At 38.0% G+C, this 24,768-nt stretch overlaps 1 protein-coding gene across 1 annotated transcript; it reads left to right on the top strand.

Annotated features, from left to right (window-relative positions):
• Window positions 1-3,249: 3,249 nt before the first annotated feature.
• KIAA1841 (KIAA1841 ortholog) lies at window positions 3,250-23,790 on the top strand. The gene is made up of 20 exons (XM_009319583.1): window positions 3,250-3,419; window positions 5,336-5,522; window positions 9,061-9,154; window positions 10,245-10,483; window positions 11,356-11,414; window positions 12,224-12,384; window positions 13,274-13,360; window positions 13,479-13,589; window positions 15,590-15,713; window positions 15,908-16,060; window positions 16,301-16,446; window positions 16,823-16,922; window positions 18,072-18,104; window positions 19,697-19,796; window positions 20,802-20,893; window positions 21,008-21,036; window positions 21,134-21,207; window positions 22,270-22,358; window positions 22,720-22,811; window positions 23,728-23,790. Exons 1-20 carry the CDS (start codon window positions 3,270-3,272, stop codon window positions 23,762-23,764), a joined length of 2,157 nt encoding a protein of 718 aa, XP_009317858.1. The 5' UTR covers window positions 3,250-3,269; the 3' UTR covers window positions 23,765-23,790.
• The last annotated feature ends 978 nt before the right edge of the window (window positions 23,791-24,768 follow it).

Genomic DNA, 24,768 nt, shown 5'->3' with positions numbered 1-24,768 from the left:
GTTGGGTTTCCCTTCCGCTCCCCAGCCCCTCCGCGCCTCTGACCGGGGAGGGGCGCCTGGCAGCTGCGGGGGGCTTCCCCGTCGGAGAGGGTTGGGGTGGCTGGCGGAGGTCCCCGCTGCTGAGGGCGGGTCCCACCAGGACGGTATTGCGTGAGGAGGCTGGTCACACTTGTAGGATCTTGCCCCCCAAACTGGGATCAGTTTTGATTTTTTTTATTCAAATACCTTATTTTAATTTTTATTTTGGCTAGTATGCGGGCAAACTACAATCAAAGTTGCTGTTATTTCTTTCTCCCGCCTCATTCTGCACCATCACTTCAGTGCATTTAAGGGTTCTGCATGAAACCTCATGCTCATCCCACCATCTTTACCTTCCCACAGGTTGTGCACGTGCAAGAGGATAGTAATTCTTCATTTTTAGGTTGATTCTTTGCTTTAAATAAAAAAAAAAAGGACTTAAATGAGGCGGTGCATCACCGTAATGTAAACCAGCTTACTGTATAACGAATTAACCCTTTATTTAAATCATATCAGTTATACAAAACATTAAAGTGTTGGGAATCGTTTGCACCGCTTAATTTAGAATTCTAAGTATTAATAAAAATTCCTATTGTCACGTATCTTTCTGTGTTGTGCATATCAAATGAGTTGGTTAGAATTAAAGAATTCTGAAACTTTTTCGCTCCAATTTCCATAGTTGACTTTGGAAAGAGTTAACTTGAGCTTTACTTGCAGTAACAAACTGGAGAGAATCTGTAGAAGTTGCCTTCTCTCTCTCAACAATATGATTTATTACAGGCTTTATGTTGCTGCTCTTAGGGAGCGCACTGTTCTTGGCAGGAGGCAGAATCTTGCATGTGTCTTTAACTATACTTCTGACAGGATTTCCTAAAGGACAAAAAGGCCAATGTTAAATATCATGTATAAAGCCACAAAGAGGAGTCCCGTGCTCCTTCCAGAATAGAAATAAAAAGACTTAACTTTTGTATGCTTGTAACTAAGTATGCTCCTTCATTTATCTTTGCAGTAATAAGCATATATAAAACTGTATTTTAATGTGCCGAATAAAAAAAAATATTCGAGAGACAAAGGCTTCATCCTCTCTGAACGTGTCATTACGTCTTAGAGTACCTGTCATTCCTTCATGGTCGGGTTGCTTCATGTTCTACAGTGCTGATGTGTACGTAAACTTGTTACCAGCAAAGCAGTCAAAACACACTGTATTTTTTCCTTTAAATTATAGGCTCTAACTCTTGCAAAATAGCCGCCTTTCCTTCTGTCTTTCTTTGATTACCCAGTATAATCATATCATAGAACTAGTCCTTAAAATGGTGATGTATGCAATATTGATACTGCTAGTAATTTTACTTTCATTAAGTGTATTTTATGGCTCCAGACCAGAGGACTCTGATACTCCATCATTTACTTACCTTTTTCAAACATGGTTTTAAACCAGCTGCTGCACGCGTACAAGCTACCACAAGAAGTCGGCTTCCCATTTTATAACCACTTGGGTTTGCCACTGGTGCTGACCTGTTCTGGCACGGTTATTTCTTTTCATAACAGCAGATACGGTGGATACTCAGTGGCTTAAATATAATGGATCCTGACATCTGTCTCTGCACTGACTGTGAGAAGTCTCCACCATAGAATTACCACGGTGACACCACTTGATAGTACTATCAGGATGAGGGCTAAAGGCTCAATGACCGCAGGGACTGATCTATCTTTACCTCATAGTGGCATCTCTTGGTTGGAAAGTTTGGGCTCATATCGTCTGTGAAGGACCTTTCTCTGTTATAACTGGCTATCTGGCACGCTTTGCAATAGACTTCATTTAGATAGAATTGCTAAAATGGTATGACTTTTTCTACTGGACTCCTGTGTTTTCTTTGTGGCTTTTTTTTTTTAATCTCGTGAATATATGAAATCTAAGAATTATCTTGGTGGGTTCTGGGTTTTTTCTTTCTGATGGTTTCATTCAGCTGCTCTTTTCAGAGGATGAAAGCTTACAGTTACCTGCTGTTGCGATTTCTGTTTCTACCAACAAAACAAACAAAAAAAAAGTGCTGGAATAGCTTCTAGAGTCAGAAACAAAATCAGTGCTATTTTGTATGTTTTAAGCATCTTTTCTTTTAGAAAGAGGGTGATGCAAAAGAAACATCTACGTGTAGTATACTTTTAGTAACAAGTGATCAGTTAAATCTGCTACCATCTAAGTGTATTTTCTCTGAAATTCTCTATAATCCTTGCTCTACAAGTCAAAATTCTGTATGTGATTTTAAGTCCTGTTATTTATGTGATCTGATTAAGGTACTTCGGAAAAGGTCCAAAGTGCTTTCCAAATATGGGTCCTTGCTAAGCTCTTTGGCTGTGCGTTACTTGAATATGAAAGTCTTGATTAATGCCTGCAGTTTTCTCCCAGCATATGCTAAGCTAGTACTTTGAACTTTTACTGTGTTCCCTGGTGCTATACATAAAATTCATTTGGAAAAAGAAAAAAACAAAACTAAACATAACACTTTTTTCCCATTAGAGGAAATGCTCCCCCCCCCCCCAAAGTGTTCACTACTGTCCTTGTGTGCTTTGTTCTGGTGTTCAATTTGAAGCTGAAGGAACAAGGTTTCTTGGCCCTGATAATCCCAGCTAGTCAGGAGTTATGAATGCCTTAGGATGACTCAAAAGTCAGGTCTTCAGGATGAGAGCTGAACGACATCCAGGTGTCCTGTTTCCTGGCTCCAAAGTATTATTGATGGCCCTTAGCTGGGTGCCCTGGGTTGGCTCCTATGTGATGGAAGTCAGGTGTGCAAAACAAATAGGCAGAGCAAGAGGAGACCGAAGTTGAGCAGCAGCAAAGTTTGGGGGAACAGACAAGAGTATTTGAATGTAAGTAAATTTAAATTAAAATGTCCCTCTGTTGCTGAGGCTGTTTATTCGGAGGTTGTGGGAGGCCTTGTTTTTGCATTGGAGAGATGAGTGGTGTGAATCCCTCCTGGAATCAGACAACTCAAAGGAGCGGCAGGTAGTGCCTGCTGCTGTTGAGTTGGTTTTGGTGTCTTTTGCACATCTGCTTCCCCCAGGGTTTTGAGGGTGCAGCTATGAATACGTAAATGTTGTCAAATAAAGCCCTAGTACTTGACTGCAGTGCTGTGGTAAACATTTCCCATAGCAACTTCAGGAGCGCTGCAGTTAACGTGGATCAAGCTTTAGTAAACCATGCAGTGAGGCTTGCTAATAACGTTTTCTCTTCTAGGCTTAAGTAGCCAAAGATGAGTCGTGGATTTTCAGAAAACAATAACTTTCCGTATGACAACAATCAAATGGTTTTGGATATGATCCTGTGTTCCCTAATTGGTGTTCCTCAGCCTATCAACTGGGACAGCGTGGCAAGGCTAGTTCCAGGATATACATCCAAAGAGGTGAAGTTACTAATAAAAGAATTTGTATACTTTAAGCAGTATTTTATGAAGAAGAAAACATCTTTGGGGGGAGGGAGGGAAATTGAAGTTAAGGGATTATTTTTTTCCCTGAAGTAATTTATACCTAAAGAATCAAAAATGTTAAATGAGCAGTAGATGGAAAAAAAAGGGTTTTGTTTCTACAAAACCTGAACATTGAAATTAAGAAATACATTCTGCGTTTTATTTCAGTAGAACTGATACAGAATAAGAACAAAAATTACTGGAAAGTAAAAATTAAGAAGTGGAATAAAAAAAAAGTAGTGCTAAGGTATTTCAAATTACATAGCTAAGATTTTCACGGAAAGGATGGCAGTACCCATTAACTTCACGTAGATTGTCATATACTTACTAGCAAACCTGATAGCTTTCTATGCTTGTCATTACAATCCTAAGGAAGTATGAGTTAACAGATCTCTATTGGGTAGTTAAGAGTGCAGTTGCCTCTTGCTTGGTCCTACAAGATGTGGATTTTTCGTTCTTTGGTTGGGATAGAGTTGGATGAACCTAGTACCTCCATATACGCAATCTTTCTGGATTGCTGAATTTCCTGGTGAAATGCTTGCTTTTTTAAAAATAACAATTTCGAATTTTTCAGTTCTGAGGGGAAGTGAGCTAAAAGAGGAAAATGTCTTTGCCCTTGTGATTCTGCAAAGCTGGGAAAAAAAACAAGCCAACTGTCTTTATTTTCTTGCAAACTTAATCAAATGTGACAGCTCACATTTATAGCATTGCTATTGGGCATCACTGTAACCTTGTATTTAGAATGTAAAAGTGAATGAGTAGAAGCTTCTGTGGAATGTTACTGCCTTTCAAGTGCTTGGCAAAGCGCGGGGGGTGGGGTGGGGGGGTGTCTCTACTGTTTACCTTTCGATTTGCAGACAGCACGGTGCAGATTAAGCAAATAAAATAATTATAAAAGTATCAGTGAGCTCTCTCCTCATTAATTAAGATAACGATTGATTAGTACATGTCTGGTTACTCTGTTTTAAAAGAACAAAGTGTCTCAAATATGTGGAGCCCCTGTTTAAGCCAATAAAGGAAATGTATACCTATGCTTTTATGTAGCTGTTGCATACAGTAGACTGGCATCCTTACGAATTTGAGGCACTACGTTAATATCAGAAGGATGTCACTGTGTGCACCTCTCCCAAAGGGGCAGGTGGCATGCAGCAATGTCAGTTAGCTCAATCCAAAGCAAACAAATAAAACCAGCTGCTTGAACGGAGCCTGAGGAGCTGTGTTACAGGAGGGTCACCTGTAGAATTAAGACGACTTCCTTGTGTGTGTAAATTAGCTGTGTGTAGGACTCTGCTGAATCAAACCTGTAATTGTCATTGTATCGGTACAAATTTACAAAATGGAAAGACTTTCTGGTTCATCTAAACAGGGAATGGGAAGTTAATAGAACTGCGGTGGAAATCACCAGTCTCTTTTGTCCAAATCAGAATGGAAGTCATAAAGTAAAAGAATAATAACTATGAACCAATTACTAGAGCTACTTTTAATAATATTTGACAATGTTTATGGTAGAAGAACTAGTTACAAAAAGAGAATTTAACTCTCCCCATAAGTTTCCCTTTTGACGATCAGGCTTAAAATCACAGGGTTTAAGGAAATAAAGGTTGAAACAGGTTCCATCTTATTTTATTCTCTTTCTGTTAGAGTGTTTAATTATGGTAAATCTTACTTATTTTACTGTATATGTATGTACTTTCCCAATACCACTAACTAAACAGGAAGCATTGTAAGTTTAATATCGGTAACTGTTCACGTGCAACAGATATAATGAAATACAATATCCGTCTCAAATTATAGTTATTAAAAATGTACTGAAAGGTACTGCTTCATTGTCCTATCATTTAATCTTGTGACAGTGTGCAAAAAGGTTTGATGAACTAAAAAGCAGTGGAAGTTCACCTGTTGACAACCAGTATAATCCCCTGATGGCCGCTGGCGGGAGTCCTGTGGAAACTTTAGCTACGTACATCAAATCCTCCTTGCTCGATACACAGACAGAGTTTCAGGAGCCTGCTATTGGGCAGGATTCCATTACTATAACTGGTATGTTTTTAGTCATTCTGAAATATATTGGCTTTGATTATAATCAGTATGTGCATGCTTCTCTGTCCCGAGTGGTAAGTCCACCCAGGAATAGTACTTGTTCATCTTTGAAAAAGAAAGTTAAGTATAAATATAATGCGTACATGAAGTCATTTTCAGTTAGTTTAGGTTAAGAATCGATGTTTGTTTGGGTATTTTTAATAGCTCGTCCTTCCAAAAGGCATAAATCCTTACGCTAAATCCTCTCTTTAGGATTTTTGGTGGGGAGAGGAATTACTCTCCTGTTCTGTATCCCCAGTGCTGTACCGTTAAACCTACAGCCATTTGCAATCACGTTGAGCTGTGTTATTAAAATAACTAGGAAGTTTTGTGTAGAAAAGCTGCAGAAAGCTGAGAAGGTGATCCCTTGAGATCAGACCCTCCTCGCCCAGCAAAAAGCCCTGTGTTTGTCATGCTGCTTGGTGGCAGGATGGCTACATAGCATTTGGAGTGTAGTCTAGCTACTTTTTGATGCAAGACAGTCTTGCAATGACATATAACGTGTCTTAGTCAATTATGTGTCCCAGTAATAATTTGGCAGAAGAGGACCGGTCCGAATAGTTGTATTTCAATCACGGCACAATTAAATATTGTTAACATCTCCTTAAGTACTTCTCCTGTGAGAAGTTGTAATTAACTGTGTGTGAGAAGTTGTAATTAACTGTGTGATAGTTATCCTCTGGTTTTCATTGTAGACTGAGATGTTTTCAGCGCCTTGTAGGACTTGATAAATGTGTTGCATGAGAAATTTGCTCCAGTGATGAGTAAACAATTTCTGTGTTAAAAATTAAGAAGACAGTGAAGTGCTTAAACAAAATGTTCTCTGTTATGATGTCCTTCACAGTGCTGCAGCTTTCTGGTCACTGTACTCTTTGCAGCAGAAAAACAGCTGTCTGACCTTTGCTGGAGACCAAACAAAATGTTTTTAATAACTCTAATCAAGAGATGATATTTGAAAACTGTGTATGGAGTATCTAGACTGAAAATGCTTCTAGTCAGCTTTCAATTATGTACTTGTTACGTGCATGATGTGGAATAAATGCTTCTTGAACCCACAGGTGGCTACTTATAAGATTAGTAGCTTCCCAGTAGGCAGTTAACAAGCTAACTCTGCTTATAGAACTCTTTAGACAATTAGTGCGTGTTTTCTTTTTAACAATGTAATACATATAATAAGTATTAATGCAGTTAAGTACCCTGATGTTTCCTACTACAAGATCCTAGCCTGAGATTTTTCTCCGTTTTCTTTGCCACTTTGGATAAATCGTTTTCCCTGTTTATTTGTAATTTGTTGATATGAAATTAGGATAATCAACCTTCTCACAGTCTTGTAGTGAGCTCATCTTCTTAATATTTGTGAGGTACTTGTATGTTTCAGAATTGGGGATTTGAGAAAAGCCAATTTGTAAATGTTTTTTGTTTAGTTAATTACTTTCTAGTGGATTTATTCACATCTGCTTTATTGTTAGGATCAAGAATTTTGGGCCTGTTTGGATTTGTTTGTAGACATGAGTAACAGCAAGAAAAAGCAATCAGACCAAATTAATTTTGAGCTGGATTCTGGTTTTGGCTGAGTTATAAAAGCTCATTTATTGCTTGCTAATTATAAGGCAAACTGCTGCTAAGTCCCTCTGAATGCATATTATGGCAGTAAACAAGCATATAGGATAGCCTTTTACCCAAAGTATTTATTACTAACATTCAGAAGTCAAACAATCTGTAAGCTTTGGGGGGAAGAGGAAAAAAAAAGACAGGAAGAAATGTATGATGAAGTTAGAATCATAGAATGGTTTGGGTTGGAAGGGACCTCTAAAAGTCATCTAGTCCAACCCCCCTGCCATGGGCAGGGACATCTTCAACTAGATCAGGTTGCTCAGAGCTCCGTCCAGCCTGACCTTGAACGTTTCCAGGGATGGGGCATCCACCACAGTTCAGACATCCCCGTTAATTTGGCTGTGCTGCATATTCTTGTCAGCATTATTTCCTTTTCTTTAATAAATAACTTCACTGTGTTCAAAATAAACTTCTTAATATTTGCAGATGGAATTCTTCCATGTAATTTTTTTCCACAGGCCCTTCCTTTAAAATACTCGCCTTACCTTGCATTCCAAATCTCGGACTCCCACCTTGGCTGTTTTAATGCTAGCACGGGTCATCTGCCTGCAGCGGAACGGCTGCCCTGAAGGCTGTGGCTGATGCAGCCCCTGCCAAGGTTTTACTAGGGTCTGTCTAGTAAATCTTCCCCTTTTATTAACTGTGTTCCCTCTGTATGGCCTTACTAAGGCTTAACGGTGCAAGGCCTTAGGCTGTATCTTTGGAGAAAGTTTTGTTTCTTCTGCCTCTGGTGTGATAACTTTGCTTTCCTGAAGGGCATAACTACTGTGTTCTGAACTGTATGGAGCTTCCAGATCATTTTTGGTGTCGGTCTCCTATAGTTATTTAGCCATAAGGTGAAGAGGTCTGTCTTGGTCGTCTTCAGAAGGTTACAGCCTCTTACATTACACGAGAGGGAGAAGAGGCTTCTGGAACTCTTTTCCTAGAAATCTGAGAGTAGGGAGTAACCATGGAAAATCATGACCTTATAGGTTTTCATCAAGGGAAGACAGATATGTGCCCGTCCATTATTTAAAAAAGATAATGATCATTCTGACTTACAAGCAAGATTATTGAAGTTTCAGATTGCAGCAATCCATTCATCACAGTCAGAAAAGTTAGTCAATGTCTGAATGCTGGGGTTGTCTTAACCCTTCACCCAGAACTCGTTGGATTTGGTGACTAGACCTCCTGGAGTTCACTGGATTTTGCGTCCAGGTTCCACTGCTTGTAGTGCATTTGTGAAGATAACCTATTTGAACTAAAGGGCAGCTGTCCTTTATTCCTGGGATAAGCTACGTGATGTAGCTTTAGGACCAGACAAATTCATGCTCTGCTTTCTTTGAGCATCATTTTATATAATCTGCTGCTTTAAGCCACGTCTTTGGGAAACTTAGCAAAAACATATCTTAAGAGGCTTCTGCGCTTATGTTTGGAAGCAACTTATCAACAAAGATAACAGATTATGGATAAGAAGTGGAGTTAGTCTCAAGTTTTTATATCCTGGCAGCAAAGCTTCCTGAAAACAGAAATTTTGATGTGACAGTCTTAAGACCCACATCCCACAAAGCAGACAAGGAGAGCTAAGGGAATGGATTGCATTCCCAGAAGGAAATGCTGCAGGCTCCTGCGTGAATCTTACTGCTCTGTATTGAGACAGGACCGATCTGGTTTTGCAGCCAAGTGTCTGGGCAACCCAGCAATGCTGCTGGTCTGACTTTCCAGTGCATGGCATTTAGAGCAGGAATTTGGATTATCTAGTAGCCCTTATGATAGCAGATTTGTCGCTAGTTGTGTAACGTTGCTCCACCATGAGAGCTGTTACTTCAGTTGCGTTTCCAAGATGCTGAAGAGCAAAAGGTCAGGCATTTTTGTTCTAATGCAGCCTTTTTTCCTTACATTTAAGGAAGGGCCAGCACAACCTCCACAAGGAATTGTTCTTCAGAATCTGAGAAAGGTCCTGTGCATAAAGGTGGAGACAGCACTGACGAAAGCCAGGGGTAAGGGGATCTTCGTGTGTTTATTATCTAGGGGATTATAGAACCGACAGAAAGATGTCTAAATTGCTCATACTTTTCTACTATCAGAAAGAAGACAGCTGGGAACATCCTAATAAATGCTGTAAGAAATTCTGAAACCTTACGTTGCTACAGAAATACCAGGGGTTGGTTTGAGAATTTATTATGTGCAATAGGGATAGCGCATTTATAAATCTGTCCATAGTGTTCCTCTGAGTGATTTATCACTGCTGTGGCGAGAGTGGGAGACATAACCTGATTTTACAAAGGAACGAAACAAGATTGATGCTCAATAACATTTTAATTAAAAAAAAAGTAATGTTCTGTGAACATAGATTTGTCCTATGTAACAGCAGGAAAAGAAAGCTGTAAATGAAAGGTGCAAATGAAAAATTTTACTATGAATTCAAATAGCCGTGCATGTCACTGTTTTTCGTACTATCACATCCCTGTTTTCCGTACTATACAAGTACATGTAGAATAATGTGTTTGTTTGAAACCTAAGGGTAACCATCTTTCTGTAGAGACAGCATTTACTGATTCTAGCTCTGACCTTTTCGTAAGAAATAGACATTTTAATATACAATAAACCGATCTTAATTTCCACAGACGAAAATTGCTATTGTATGCTGTTTTTCTCCTTGGTGCCTCAGTAACTTAGGCATATATATCTGCCTGTTTTTTCAAGAAAATTAAAAAGGGAGAACAAGTAAGTTCTCTATGTAATTCAGGTAGTATCCCATAACAAACTGGTGACAAAACTGGGGACTGGAGCTAGAAATTTTCTTTCTCCGGTCCCTGAACTTAACAATGAAATCGCACTGGTGATGTGTCAGAGGATACGCATCTGTGTTCTTCACCTGACAATGCTATCTGACAATAGCTTCTATTAATAGTTGGTATTAATAGTTAATAACTGCAGCTTGTTTTCCTTCTGTTAACAAAAACCTGTTAGTGACATCAGTGTTGCAATGTGTGATCCAGATTTGGAGATGAGATCTTTGTTGATCGGTTTTGGTGTTCTAATTGGCTTACGGTCCTAATTTGGTTCATGGCTTGTTTTCTTTTTGAGGCCAAATATGGTGATCCATGTGTGCGATGAAGCTAAAAACCTCAAAGAAGATTTTGTTTGTCCTCGAGACCTTTTGATTTCAGAAATGAAATACTTTGCTGAATATCTGTCAGTGGATGCCCAGCGCTGGGAAGAGGTGGACATTTCAGTGCACTGTGACGTTCACATCTTTGACTGGTTGATAAGATACGTTAAAAGGAACACTAAAGATTCGGAAGCTAATGAAATGCCCACTTTAGGTAAAAGAAAGCATGTAGATCGTTTGTTGTAGGTTCATTATGTTCTGTACTAATGGAAGAGTAATGTTTTTGACACAGTTCAGCCCCGGTCTCTTTGTTTCTGACTGTTGCGCTGAAGCTTGTCATTTGTTTGAAAAGTGTTGCAGCAGAGATCCTCTGGTCATTATAGCAGATGTCTCTGATTTGTCAACACTGACAGTTTGGAGGAAACATCCTGATAGTTGAAGCAGTGAAAAAGGTCTAATATATTTTGGGAGCTGGTGTTTTCAATTAAGATTCTTCAGACCTCTTCTGAGCAAGAACAAAGTGGTAGTTTTAAAATACTGATGACTGTTAGGTTTTGTTTTGTTTCCGCTTTGCTCCCTATTGGTACAATTGCAATATTTTCTAAAACTTCAATGCAATCTGATACAATGGTAGAAGAACCTTTGCCTTTATGAATTTGAGGCAAGTTTTTAATCTTTTTATGAGCCTTTGCTACCATTTTTTTTTTAATCTAAACAAACCAAGAGAGTAGAGTTACAACTTGCAATGCAAAGGTTATGTTAAGCAAAATCTCAGCTGGGTATGATGGCTACAGATGGAAGTTAATCTTTTTGTGTAATTGTTTAGTCATTGTATCCCTATGAAGCCACCTTTTCCAGTTTTTATAAATTCCAGTTTGTTATAGTGGTACTCTGGCCACCTAAATGATAAACCAAAACTCTGTTTCTTAAGATGGAAAATGCTCTACGTATTGGAAGATGGAATGACAGGTTGATTGGTAAAATAATACTTAAAACAGGTACTAAATACGCAGAGGGAGGGATGTGATATGAAATTATCAAAAGAATTCTTGTAAAAAAAACCAACCTTTTTTTGTTGCCTTTTAGAACCATCAAATGTCATATCAATTCTTATTTCTTCTGAGTTTTTGAAGATGGATTCATTAGTAAGTATTAAGAAAGAAAGATTCTCTGCCGTAAGGGCACAGTTACTTACCAGGTGTCTAACAGCTTGTTTGTTATGCTTTGGCTGTTACATAAACAGATGATGCAATGGGAACATTTTGAGATTATTACCACCTTTCTTATTCAATGCAGTAATCTAGTATTTGTAGAATCTCAATGCAAGAAAATTAACAGAGTAAGTTATTTCTAAATGTGATAGTGGGATCTTGGATTTGCCTTCTGATGACTGATCTGGAGTAACATCAGTATCTGACTTCTGACAGGTTTTATTAAAAAAAGATTATTAAATCAATGAATACCTTTGTTTTATATCCTTTTTACACGAATGACACTTCTGCAATTTAGGATCTGGTTCTCCAGCTCTGTATAAGTAATATCTGCTGAGTTGTTTGTCAGAAGTTCTGTCATTGGGGTGACCCACAACTAAGTACACAGTAGACATAGCCGTTTAAGTTGAGATCCAGGCAATACTATGTATAATGTGTACTGTGGTTCTCTTTTTACAAGCGACTGGAAGGTACCACTTGTTAAAGATGAAACATTTGTGGAGTTGTTTTCTGGTCTGTAGAAACCTTTTGGAGGAGAACACGAACTGACTCAGAGTCACGTTAATTCAGAGTCTCCTTTAGACAAACCTGAGACTGGTTTTTTATTTTTAAGTTGAACTGAAATAGTTTTCCAAAACACCACACTTTAAAAAATAAAAATCTTGAAGCAATGAGTAACATCTTTTGAGATAGCTTTGTCTAGAATTCCTTAACGTTATTTTTAATGTTTCTGTTTTTCCTAGGTAGAAAAATGCATTCATTATTGTCACAAAAATATGAATGCTATTGTAGCCACGCCATGTAACATGAATTGTATCAATGCTAATCTTGTCACGCACATTGCTGATCTCTTCACACACAATGAAGTGGAAGAGTTGAAGGACAAAAGGGACAAATTTAAGAGGTAACTTTTTGCCCTGTAATACACTACTGAAGTGCTGTCGGGCTTTTGGATCATTTGTCAGAACAGCTAAGACACTGTGAGGTTTGAAGTGACACATATACAGTTTATATTCTCATATAATGTATCTTTAACACAGAATACCATGAAGTGACTTCAGAATTTTATATTAAAATTATGAGCAAAAGGAAAGAGCTTTTTATAGGAAACGAGCAAAAGGAAAGGCCGCACTAGGGCGTGTGATATGGACAAATTATTCATGAATTCTCCCACGGGAGCCAGGATTAGGGTAAGGAACCTTTTATGCGGTGACATGCTCCTAATTCGTAGAGAATGGTTTGGCTTCAGCATCCTGTGAACTCTGATGTTTGGACATAGAATTTGGGATGGCTGGAAGGCTGAATAGTTGTGGTGGAATACTACTTCATACATAAGGACTCCGGCTTAGTGAGTATCAAGATAAGGGCCAATTATTGGAGGGCATACTGACGGACAAGCAAGGTGAAAGTAAGAAAGTATTTTAACCGGTAGAGATGAAGACATTATAACTTTTAGAATTAAAGTTAGGTGTAATTTCACGGAAGTATTCATTAATAAAAGGTCTTTTAGTCAAGGTAGAAGCTGGCAGTTTACATTGGCAAACAAAGAATGTAATAGAGGAAGAAACTTTTTTCTTTCTTTCCTCACATCTGTGTAAAAATAAGAGATGACCAGGTCAGGAACCAGTTATCCAAACAGATTATTTTAAAGGAACATCACAAAATTAAAAGCTAGATTCTGAAAGAAGTGTGGTGACTTTGCATATCATCAGAATATCATTGTTAGTCTCACTATACATAAAACAATTTTCAGTTTTTTTCTAATGGGTAGGCTGTGTTGCTGTCATTAATAGTAAACTTTTCTGCAAGAAGATTGAGAGACTGTTTGATCCAGAGTACCTAAATCCAGATTCTCGAGGAAATGCAGCAACATTATACAGGTATGGTCTTTTTTTTTTTATTACTACTTCAGTTGCAAGGACAGTCCCTGTGTTTTGAAGTCCTGCTCTTACTCCAGTACTTTTTTCTTCTTCTTTTTTTTTTTTTTTTTAAATCTAGGTGTTGTTTATGTAAAAAGCTGCTAACTAAAGAAACTGAAAGAAGAATTCCATGTGTACCAGGAAAAATCAACATAGATCAACATGGGAATATTGTCTATGTTCATATAAGGTAGTGAATATATATATAAAAAAAAAATTTCTTCAACTATATGATTTGGGGTGATTTTAAAAAATACTACATGTTTAGGAATTACCAAAATGAAGTCATAGATATGTGAAGAGCAGTATGAAACATCTCAACTTCTTATATTACCTAGCAAAAAAACAAAAAAGGGGGGGGCAATTATGATGATTACAGTACTTCTGACATTCATTCAGCAGTGCCGCTGCTGAGTGGAAATGGAAGAGCTACAGCCACGATTACTGGGAGGGCTATTTCGGGTTGGACTGCCTTAAATAAAAAACGCTGAGCTAATTCTTTCATCAAAGGGTTTTAAGATATGTTTAGTCGATGACAAATTATATTAAAGGCTGCATTTCTACAAGGTTTGCTATGGAATGATAAATCCACGTCTGCCAGCAAAGAAATGCTAAAGGTTATTTTCTAGACTGACTTCATACTGTCAAATCACATACTCGGCCTGCTTAAAGACTACTATAAATAAACTTTGCCAGTTGTTTTTGTGTTCTAAAGTATTTGTCAGAGGAGCTCCCAGGACTATTCTGTATGTATGCCTTATTCATTTGGCACAAATGTTTAATTCAGCTCTGTCTGTTTGATCCATGTTTGTGAATAGCTGGACTCTCTTCTTAATGAAGATCAGCGCACGATCAGCTGCGGTTCCCTCCCTCCCCGCATGCCCCCTTTAAGGAAGATAGTGGAAAGTTAGTGACAGGAGACCTTTCTCGTCAGATCTATTTCATTAAGAGCAACCAAAACACAGTTCAGTGTCAGCTCCCAAGGTAACACATATTTAGTGTTACCTCCCATCGGTAATTCGAAGGTGTGGATCAAGTTCTGCCTAACAGTCTAACTAGAACCGAATCTTGCGACCCTGTCCTGACCTATTAGGATAATTGGTGATTAGCCACGTAAAATTCATTAATGGTATTACTTCACTTAAGCTAACTGTATGTCGCCGCTCTGCAATTCCTAGAATATAGATGTACAGGGTTTTACAGTTGCTCAGAGGATTACTTAGGTTCTAATTATTTGCCTTGTGGTGCTTGCGACTGCTTTTCTACACAGAATCCATTTACCGTTCTTTAGGTGAAGTGACGCTGGCCACTAATGAATCCAGGCTTATGAGCTATTACAAGCCTGTCTTTCATGACTTAAAAATAGGTTTATATTTATTGGTCCCCTAGTGGTGCCTAGGACTAACTTCCTATTGGAAGTACTGCTCGCTTAGTCTAGGTTAGATGTGTATATGGAATAAAAAATGGTTCGGGCCAGGGCTTAAAATTCTGGGAAGACAGTAATCTTCTCTTTCTGAAGATAGCATGCACCAGTGCAGGTTGCGTATTCTCTTTTAAATTCTGAAGAGGCGTGTGTCATTTTATCACTAGGAAGGAGCAAAGTCAGTATTTTTAAGACCAGAAGTCTCAGATTCATCAAAAAGCCATGGTCTTATATTTTCAAACTTTAATTCTTAACAGAGTAATTGCTGTTGCCTTGCAGATGCATAGAAACAAGTTATATTGGCTTTTAAAATAAAATAGAACGGCAGTGCTTTGCTTCTGTTGCACAACATATTACTTTAAAGACAGAAAACTGCAATATGACTCAACTTGTTTGCCTGTGCATATTTTGATTTCTTCTAGTCTGGGTATTGGGTTTTCCTCTGTCTTATGATTCTCCTGATTTCTAAAAGGCTTCATATTTATCTTAGCTTATAAATTTGCAGTATATGGAGCTTGAGATGAATCAAGCTGTAATTCTTTGTTATTAGTAAGTTTAGGATGTTGTGAAAGAACACAGGCTCTTCTGTCATGGTCTGAATTTAGTAATGATTGTCCAATGTTGTATCCTTCCCGTTCTAAACTCTGCTGTAGACTTTTCACCAGCGGAGCATATGTTGTTCTGCTCCTTCAATACCTCACCTTTCTGGTGGCAGGCTCAAACCAGAGTTCTGACTCTCTATGCAGCCTGACCTTTTGCTTTTTCAGAGACAAAACCTGGGAAGTCCATGAGTACTTAATTGGCCTTCATGAGGAACTGAAATCTTGGCGGGATGTTTATTGGCGCCTTTGGGGGACTGTCAATTGGTTGGCCTGCTCAAGATGTAACCAAGTTAGTATATTGTGACTTTCAGTTGTTTGTCGGTAGATGGCTTGTTATGGGGGAGTTTTGGGGGGTGAGGCAAGGATTAAAGCAGTTTGGAAAATAGATGGAAATAAAGCTTGTTATACATTCTTCATAGTGCAAAATTTTGACGTCCGTAAGGAATCTCACCTCATATTATCTCTCTTTTTATTCTAATGTAGTCTTTCCTGTGTACTGAATTCTCCCATTGCCAGTACCATTCGCAGCCAGTTCTTTATCCAGGTGTAGCAAGTGCTCTGGGCTCGACTGGGACAGGAGTATATCCCTGTTGTAACCAAAAAGTACTTCGATTTGATCCTACAACCCTCCCAAAGGTACTTCAATACCAGCTCACTTTTAGAAGAGCATAACACGTGGTGTGGGGGGGCGTGTGACAGTGTGTTACGAAACTAGATCCTTTCCAAAATAAGGATTGTAAATTGTTGCAGTGTCCCAAGGCACGCTAGGACCTTGGGACACAAAAGTTCAAAAGTTGAACTTTTGTTATTGTACTTACTGAAATTGGTTCTTCCCACTAATTCAAGTATTTGATCTTTTGTGCATATGTATCGCAGGGCTGTGAAGTGAGGGATCACATGGTCGACTCACCTTCAGGAAATGAAGATGGGGACGCTTTGCCATCTCAGACTACTAAAATATTGAATGATCTGCTTCATCATAGAGATGTTATTGTTGTTCCTTTCACTAAGGATGAGAATAGGTAAGGACATTGTAGTGTGTTACTGAAATAACTTAGCCTTCAACACTTAACACGTGCGCATGTGATGTTTGACTTCTCTCCCATTTTAAAATGGGTGACATAGGCCTTTTTAAAGGTTACTTATTTTTTATTGTTTAGTTGGAAACTGGGAAGAGAAGAACAAGTACTTTTTCCTTTTAAATTTCAAGCAGACATTTAGTCATTCGACCCCCATCAGCATTCATGCCTATCTTTATATTTTAATGGATTGTTATCAAAATATTATGTAGCTGACTTGGAGGTCTGTCTTCGCTTGGTACATGATGAGTAAAGAGAGACTGATTCTAAAGTTACAAAATAGAAAAATTCATTTTTGTTTCACATCTTTCTCTTTAAGTGACTCTGGTATTGGGCTCTGTGATGAAAAAGGCATTGAATGTGATGTGCTTGTAGAACCAAATACGCCATGGGGTCCCAAAACTGGAGAAATCAATGCTGTGAGTGACTGCTAATGTTTTTTCCCCTCTTCTTTCTGATAATGAAGATTCTTACAAGGGTACTTTGAAGAATTCATTAGACAACTTTTATTAAAAACAAAGCCCGTGTGGTGTTGGAGGAAGAAGTGCACTGCTGAGCATTGCAGGATAGCATAGGCTAGCGTAGGTACAAAACACCTGGTTGGTGAAAAGGCAGAACTTTTACCATGTCTGCCGGATATATTTCTGTATATCAGAGGCAATTCCCATATGTCTGTGCTTTCCTCGCCATTCTTAAACCGATGATATTTAAGGATCCAGTCATAGTTTAAAATATGTCACGTGGCAATTATTTAAATAATTGCTGCCTTCATTTTGTCTGCTGATGTAGCTGGGTATGTCCCCATGACTTTTACAAGCCCATAAATGAAGAACAGTAACTTGGGTTGTGGTTTTGGTTTTTTTTGAGTGTGTGTGTGTTTGCTTTTGTTTGGTTTTTTAATTCCCCACCCCCCCACCCCCCCCGAGCATGTGGAAGATTTTACTTTCCCGAGCTATGGTGCATGTATGTCACTATGTGTATGTCAGGTCAACCGAGATACTTTCTAAGCCAAGTTTAAGGAGGCTGTTTATAACATTACCTCTGGTTTAGAGAGCGTTCATGCAAAGATAAGTTTTTTGAAGTTCTGCACCCATTGTGGAACTTCTGGTAACTCAAGGATCCTGATGGTAGCGTGATGCTGCTGATTCCTTGAGAATTTCAAACAGAGTGTCAGAAGCTCTCCCGCAACACATGTGGGAGGCTATTAAATTTAAAATCCATAACAATCTGGTACATAACTGCCCGCTCCCCCCACCCCCCTGGTCCTGGACTGCTTTTTTGATTAAAATCAGCTGTAAATATTTGTAGTGCTAAGGTTAGTCAAATTAAAACATGATTATGAATTCATGGCATTTAATCAATTAATAGTTCACAACCTGTTTGCACACTTAGTCATTCCACCAAAATTTCTAGTTAAAGATGAGAGTAGGCCTTGTAGGAGTTATCAGTGTAGATTGCTGTACTATAACATACCACTCCTATTTTTAGAATTCCACTCTCTTTTTTTTTTTATTTCTGATTATTATTAGTTCTTTAACTTACATGCCTTTCTCTTTTTGTGACTACAGTTTCTTTCTCTGAAGAACTGGACTTTACAGCTGGTTAGTAAAATATTTTGTTCATAATTTTAAATGCTTGCTCTTCTGCACTGGCAGATATCGAGCTTTGATTTTTGTCTCATTTTCTAGTTAATGTTGAGGAAAATGTATTTTCTTACTTTTGCTTTAGTTTGGAGGTTGCAATATAGCAACAATTTTTACAAGAAAGCATGAAGCATGCGTGAAGTACTACTTTGGCTTGAAGAAACGTTAAAAATTCCTTTTAAATGTCTTTATAAAGGACAACAAACAATAGACCAGCAATGCACACATCAGTTCTTAATAGTTCATTAGGCTGACAAAAATGTAAATCATCAAAATCATCGTTTTTGAGTGTGTCTCTCTTTGATGGCTTGCCCGAGATGCTTCATGTCTTCTTTATGCTGCTGCTTCATGGCAAAAAGCATTTATCAGGGTGGAGGACCTAGTCAAACGCAGAGGATGGGGAGTTGTTTTTCCAGCAGCATAGAATGTCACGATTTACTATTTTTTAAATGTAAATGCTAGAGAGCGGCAATTTACTTCTGTCACTCTTGATGATCTGTGTTGGAGTCTGATGTTTCTGGTGTCCTATATTAAGACTGTTCCTGTTGCAAACTTTTTGAACTTGCAGTCCGTTTTGGGCTTCATCATTTCTCATGGATTACTAGGCACTCTATCACTTATTTTAAAAGTTATTTGTATGTATTAAAACAATCTAAACATCACGTTCCTTAATATTTTCATTATGCTGTGCTGATCAGTTAGGAACTAGTCACTGTGACCCCTAGTCATGATGACCCCATCTGTTGCAATATTGGAGCCGGTGGTTTATGATGATGTACAGGAGATGGAAGGAAAAAAAATGTTCTAGGTATTAGGGTGAGTTCACAAAAAAACCCAACCAGATATTCCAGACCAACTTGCAATAAATTATTAATGCAGTTAACCCTGGTGTACAGAGTCTGTGTGTACTTGTAGTGCACTGCAGTATGCGTGCTTTGTGGTATTTAATTACTATCTCAGCAATTTCAGGCCGTTTGCAAGATGCAGCAAGCCTCAATAGAACCGTAAGTAAACTTGTAGTTTCCTGTATTCTGTGATTACGTGGCTAGCTCAGATACTTGCTACGATAACATAACTTTTCTTATTAATTAGAAAAATAATATAGCCAGCAATACATTGGATACTCAACACTGAAGCATACAAGAATATAGGTTGGAAGGGATCTCTGGTAGTCATCTTAAATATTTCCTCCCAGTCTCAAAGCAGGGCCACCTTCAAAGTTAGATTCAAAGCTATATCACTTTGCTGAGGCTCATATCCAGTCAAATCTCTGAAGATGTAGATTCTACAGTCTCTCTGGGCATCTCTTACAATGCTTGACCGCTTGGAAGAAACAAATAAAAATATTTATCAAAACATTCTGAGCAAAGATTTGAAATTACTTTCTCAATATTTGAGAATCATGTTCTCAGACCTAACTGTGCACACGGTTATGTCACTAAGATACGGAGCTAGATTTGAAGACAACTCCCTGAAGACAGATTTAATGTATCATTTGATAGGAATCAAGCCTCACTTATAATCTGTGGCACTCTCCTCCTGTTGATTAGAAACAGCAGTCATTGTTGTCTGAAGAAGAGGAGTATACCACTGGCTCAGAGGTCACTGAGGATGAAGTGGGGGATGAAGAAGAAGTATGCAGGAAACCAGGTACAAGTCTCTACAGTCATCCTCCCTGGAATTTAGAGATAGGGATTCAAGGCAGCTGAATTCGTATGTAAGCAAATTTTAAACATTAGGCATTTTTAAAATAAAAAATAATGTTACTTGAATTTTATTTCTAGTTTTTCTGTGTTTAGGTACAAATTGACCCATTGTTTGGTGCCATCAAAAATCACTGGCAAATGAGGAAAGCTGCAACTATTCGTGTCTGAGATGTCCTCAAAGTTGACCAAGGGTGTATTTTGCAGGAAAGACTATCAAACTTTTTTTATGAAGTTTCTTGTAGATAAATGTTGGAAGAAAAGGCAGTAGCTACCCGACTATATTTTTGCATGCTTCCCCCCCCCCTCCGCCCCCCCGAATATTTTTCTGTTTACATACATACAATGACTAGTGAACATGGCTAGAATTGTGTCTGCATAGAAGATAAGCTCTGTGATCTAAAAGGATTTTTGTTTTTTGTTTTTTAAATATGATAAGGGGTTTAGGAACATGAAAAGCCAAAAAGCAACTTCTCCTTTCCACCCTAGTAATGAGCCATTTGAACAGAGGCAGTTCTTTGTTCTTTTTGTCTTGACTCAAAGGGATTGGAGTGCACCAGTGCATTTAAGAAAAAAATAAAAAGGCATGAAAATTTTTGTAGTTTGATTTTAAACTTGTTCGGTCTGATATCACTCAGAGCTTGTTGATTGAATTAATGTGGTCAAAGATGTAGCTTGTATGTGCACTTGCTTTTAATTTTACAATAGAAAACTTGTGCAGTTACGTGTAACCACTCTGCATTTTAAATATGTACTTGAGTTCCTGTACACGTGTAATAGAAAAGCATTTGAGTAATCTGCGTGTATTAGCATGCCTTCAACACTAACAAAGGGAAAATAGCCTGTTCATTTATTCTGTTTGTAAAGGAATAAAGGGAAAAAACTCTTTCATAGCTGTGTAGAAATTCCAAATATCTGTGATGGTGTTGGTAGGTATTTCTTTAATTAGCAGGAAGAAAGGAAAAATTAAAGAAATCCTACAAGCACCCAAAGAAAGTGATTTCTTCACCTAGCGTTCAGAAAAAGGAGAAGCCATCTGACAAGGTAAAATCAGAGCTGTGAAACCAGCCTCTCTGGTTGGGTTGAATAATGTGGAATTCTCTTAAGTTTTGGACTTGATCTTAAAACATACTTAATGTGGTTTTCTTTCTTTGATAGTCAAGTTCCCGAGATGCATCTCCGTTCATGTAAGTGATTCTCAAAGTCCTTGAGAACATACTGTAGTACATCCCTTTTTGTAATCTGTTACTGATAACATTGTGTGCATCTTTCTTTTCTAACCAGTGTGAGTATGCAGCAGAACAAATGGGATGCCTCCAGGTCGCTAAGATTCAACCAAGATGCTCAAAGAGAAGACGGTCCGTTCTTGCATGAGTTTAGCTTTCATAAAGTTAATATTACGCAAAGAAAACTATACTTTCATATAAGAAATGGCTAATCTCCTAAAATATAGCTACTTAGAAACCTTTAGGTTGAATTTAATCTCAGATATAGCAATGGGGTTTTTGTGTTGTGTGTTTTTTTTTCCTTAATAGTTGCTCCTCATTTGGAAGAGAACAGATTTCAACTAGGCTAATTGTTAGTAATCAGCTGTATCCAAACCACGCAGCAATCTCAGACTCTTCCAAACTGTACAAAAATATTCATACAGCTAGGAACTCCTTCTGAAAATGTTACTTTAGGATTTGACTGGCATTTATTAGCAATCTCATCTATTCTACAGGAGGAAAAAATGTTTGTGGTAGGAAAATGGAAAGAAAATTCACCATATAAAACTATAGATTGTAGTCTTGCACACAGACTGAAAAATAAAGGGGCAGCATTGGGCCTAGTCTTGGAAAATATTGGAAAGGAGTTCAAAGTTTGCAGGAGAAAAAGAAAAAACGCATTATAAGTGTATGTTAGCGTGGTTTATGTTCTTTATTTGGAATGTCAGCACATTACCTACAGAGATTATAGTTGTGTCACCTGGTGACTGTATCAGTATGTGAATAATTTTTCCTGCATCCCTGTGCCATTTGTTGTCTGTGCAGATAGAGATAAACATTCACTTCTATCTCTCTCCCAGTCTTTCTGACTAAAAATATTCAGAATTATATTCGTTTGTTCCATGTTTTGTCCTCTCCTGAGATTCTTGTGCATTTTTGCCGTTTTGAAAAGCTCTGCCTCAAAACCATTCCCATAGATTTTGATACCTCTGTAATGCCTCAGGCTGATTCTGGTATCTGCCAAGAACACCGCTGAAGCTACATTAAGCATCAGGATCTAGGATCTTGGTTGTTCAAGATTTTTATAATAGCTGAGAAGAAAGCTTATTTTACAAATAGAATATCACTAAAGTGTGCGTCTAATTCTTCTCTCTTTGTATTGAGTAGCAAGGAAAACCTCTGTCCTAAATATTTTTCTCTTATTTTTGACAGATCAGAGAAGAATGTCTGAGATTACAGGGCACTTGATAAAAATGAGACTGGGAGACCTTGATCGAGTCAAGTCAAAAGACAGCAAAGAAGTAAGATTTGTCCTGTCTCAATGTAGTGTTTACAGAATTGAAGTGAGCCTTGGCAACAAAAATATGTAACACAAATGAAAATACCATCTATTCAATACTTAAGCTAAAGAACTGAATTTTATCAATCTTCATTTTGTTCCAAGCATGATTTTTTTGGGAAAATAGGTTAAAATAATATTTAAAGTTCACTGCCTTTAAAAACTGGGCATGGAAAATAGGATGGGTTTAAAAGGTTTCAGTTCTGGGTTGTGATAATGAAACAAAGTATGCCATAGGTTCTGCTGAATATTAGTGATTTTTATGAAGAGACACTGATTAAATTGGAATAATGTGAAAACATGATTTTTTTTCTGGATTCCAGTATGCAGGAGGCATTTATTCTAGACTTGAAGCTCAGATAAAGGCCTCAGCGCAGGTCAGTGCACGACAAAACAATGCCGAGAAGAATGCCAGGTAAGATTTTAAAATAAAAGGAAAAAGCAGAACGTGGATTTCAGGTGGGGCGTGGGTGTTTAAAGAAAAGCATGCCTCGTGTCACCTACTTTTTTTGAATCAGCATCCCTTCCAGCAGGTTAACCATATATGGTGTGAAAGCTTCCCTTGTCAAACTAAACTAGAGCTAAGAGAATGAAACTCTTGTAGCCATGCTGGAAGAACTGCTTTATAGCTTCTATGTTGGAAGGTTGACTGCTGCTCCAGTATAATTTTTTGTGAAATTACGGATAACTGGAAAGTTGTTAGCCAAGATTCTTTAGCCTATTCTTTGGCCTCCTTCCAAAAACAAAACCAAAAAACTCCACACACCAAAAACCTACATTACTGCGTATTGGTCTTCTACGCCTTAAATGGATAAAACAAAACGAACTGAGAAGCTGGGACACCGTGTGCAGTTGTAGAGCCTAGAATGGGTCATAATCTGGCCAGCAGGTGAGCCTCTTGAGCTGAAGCTTATAGTGAAGCTTATAGTGGAGCTGCTGACCAACTTTTAAGGGACGGGCTGGGCTGGAAGCTTCAGATACGTTGTCGGAGGAATTTCTCACAGGTCTGATTTCTGTCAAAAAAAATGCATGTGACTTTCTCTCTGTAGAATTAGTGATTTCAAAAGAAGATATTTGACATCACAGTTCTTTCAGCTGCCTACCTTTGTATGAATATGTAGTTTGTGGGTACAGGTGTCCTGGCAGAAATGCAACTTTCTCAATAATAGATTTTGAGAGTGAGATTTTTTTTTTCCCCTCCTCTTCTCTCAGAAGACACTTTAACGTGACAGTAATTTCAAACAAATACTGTACTAGAGAGCTGGCTGGACAATAATTTAAAATTCTAGCAGTAATAACATTCATCTGTTTCTTATGTGTTCTTAATCCAGGTCAAAATCCCGTTTTGGTCAAGGCCGTCCAACATAAGGACTCATGAGAAAACTTTAGCCAGAATACGTTACTGCTTCCTGAAACTGTACTCCACTCTGACGTACGGAGAACGCACACCTCTGAAAGCTTTCCAGTGACTTATTTATTACTTTAAGCCTTGTAAATTATTTTGTGCGATAAATGAATGCAAATCCAATAAGGTCTGTACTTATTTTAATTGTAAATATACTATTTCTTAAATTTAATTGCTTTTTTAGGCTATTGTGTTAAGTTGCATAGAAAATATTTTCTAAATCTACAAATTTAAATTATTAGATTAACTGTATTTATGGGGGAAGAAATAAATATGCCTTTTAGTATGCTAGAAATACTGAAAAGGAAAAAGCAAGACTACTGAATTCTGAGTACAGTCAGCAGCATTTAACACAAGTCACCTAGAGTATTTATATTGTGTAGTATTTCATGGTACATTTTAGGTCAGTCCTCTGGGGATTTGCATTTAAAGTGCGTGACAATATCTGTGATTTAGACTAGTTTAAGCAAAATTTTAATGCAGTTCTGAGGCTTCCTTCTGTATATCACACAACTCCCATTCGTGTGAAGGTGGGTAGCAGGCAGAGACTAGACCTCCAAAGATTATATAAATGCCATGATGATGCAGTATTGCATCTTGCACGTGAAACGCTTGCTTTACTTGTATGTGAAATTAATACTCACTCCCATTCCATATCTGACTCCTCTTGCACAATACGGTGTTTAGTTCCCTTCTAATATCCAGACTTCAGGACGCAAAGCAGTTCTCTCTCTTAATGATGCTATGGCACTAGATTTCTGAGCAGATATGCTATAAATTCTGCGTCTTTCAATGGAGATGAATCATTATGAAGATTTGTGCATGTAGGTCTTTTGGGTCTAGTTACTTTCTGAAACCTGCCTGAATAATACTGTTTAGAAGTCAGATGCACTTTCAAGTTCTGTATTTGGAGCAATAGAATACAAGTTTGTCTACGTGTAAAATCCAGGGTTACCAAAATGAAGTA

This window comes from Pygoscelis adeliae, unplaced genomic scaffold, assembly GCF_000699105.1.
Source record: "Pygoscelis adeliae isolate BGI_AS28 unplaced genomic scaffold, ASM69910v1 Scaffold122, whole genome shotgun sequence".
NCBI classification, from domain to species: Eukaryota; Metazoa; Chordata; class Aves; order Sphenisciformes; family Spheniscidae; genus Pygoscelis; species Pygoscelis adeliae.
Note: the sequence above shows the minus strand (reverse complement) of the source record. Positions and strands in the feature narration are given on the sequence as shown.

Coding starts and splice junctions, on each gene's coding strand:
- KIAA1841 (XM_009319583.1), top strand. CDS start 3,270: ATGAGTCGTGGATTTTCAGAAAACAATAACTTTCCGTATGACAACAAT. Junction 10,484..11,355: donor TAATGAAATGCCCACTTTAG/GTAAAAGAAAGC, acceptor GTTGCCTTTTAG/AACCATCAAATGTCATATCA. Junction 22,812..23,727: donor AATGCCGAGAAGAATGCCAG/GTAAGATTTTAA, acceptor TTCTTAATCCAG/GTCAAAATCCCGTTTTGGTC.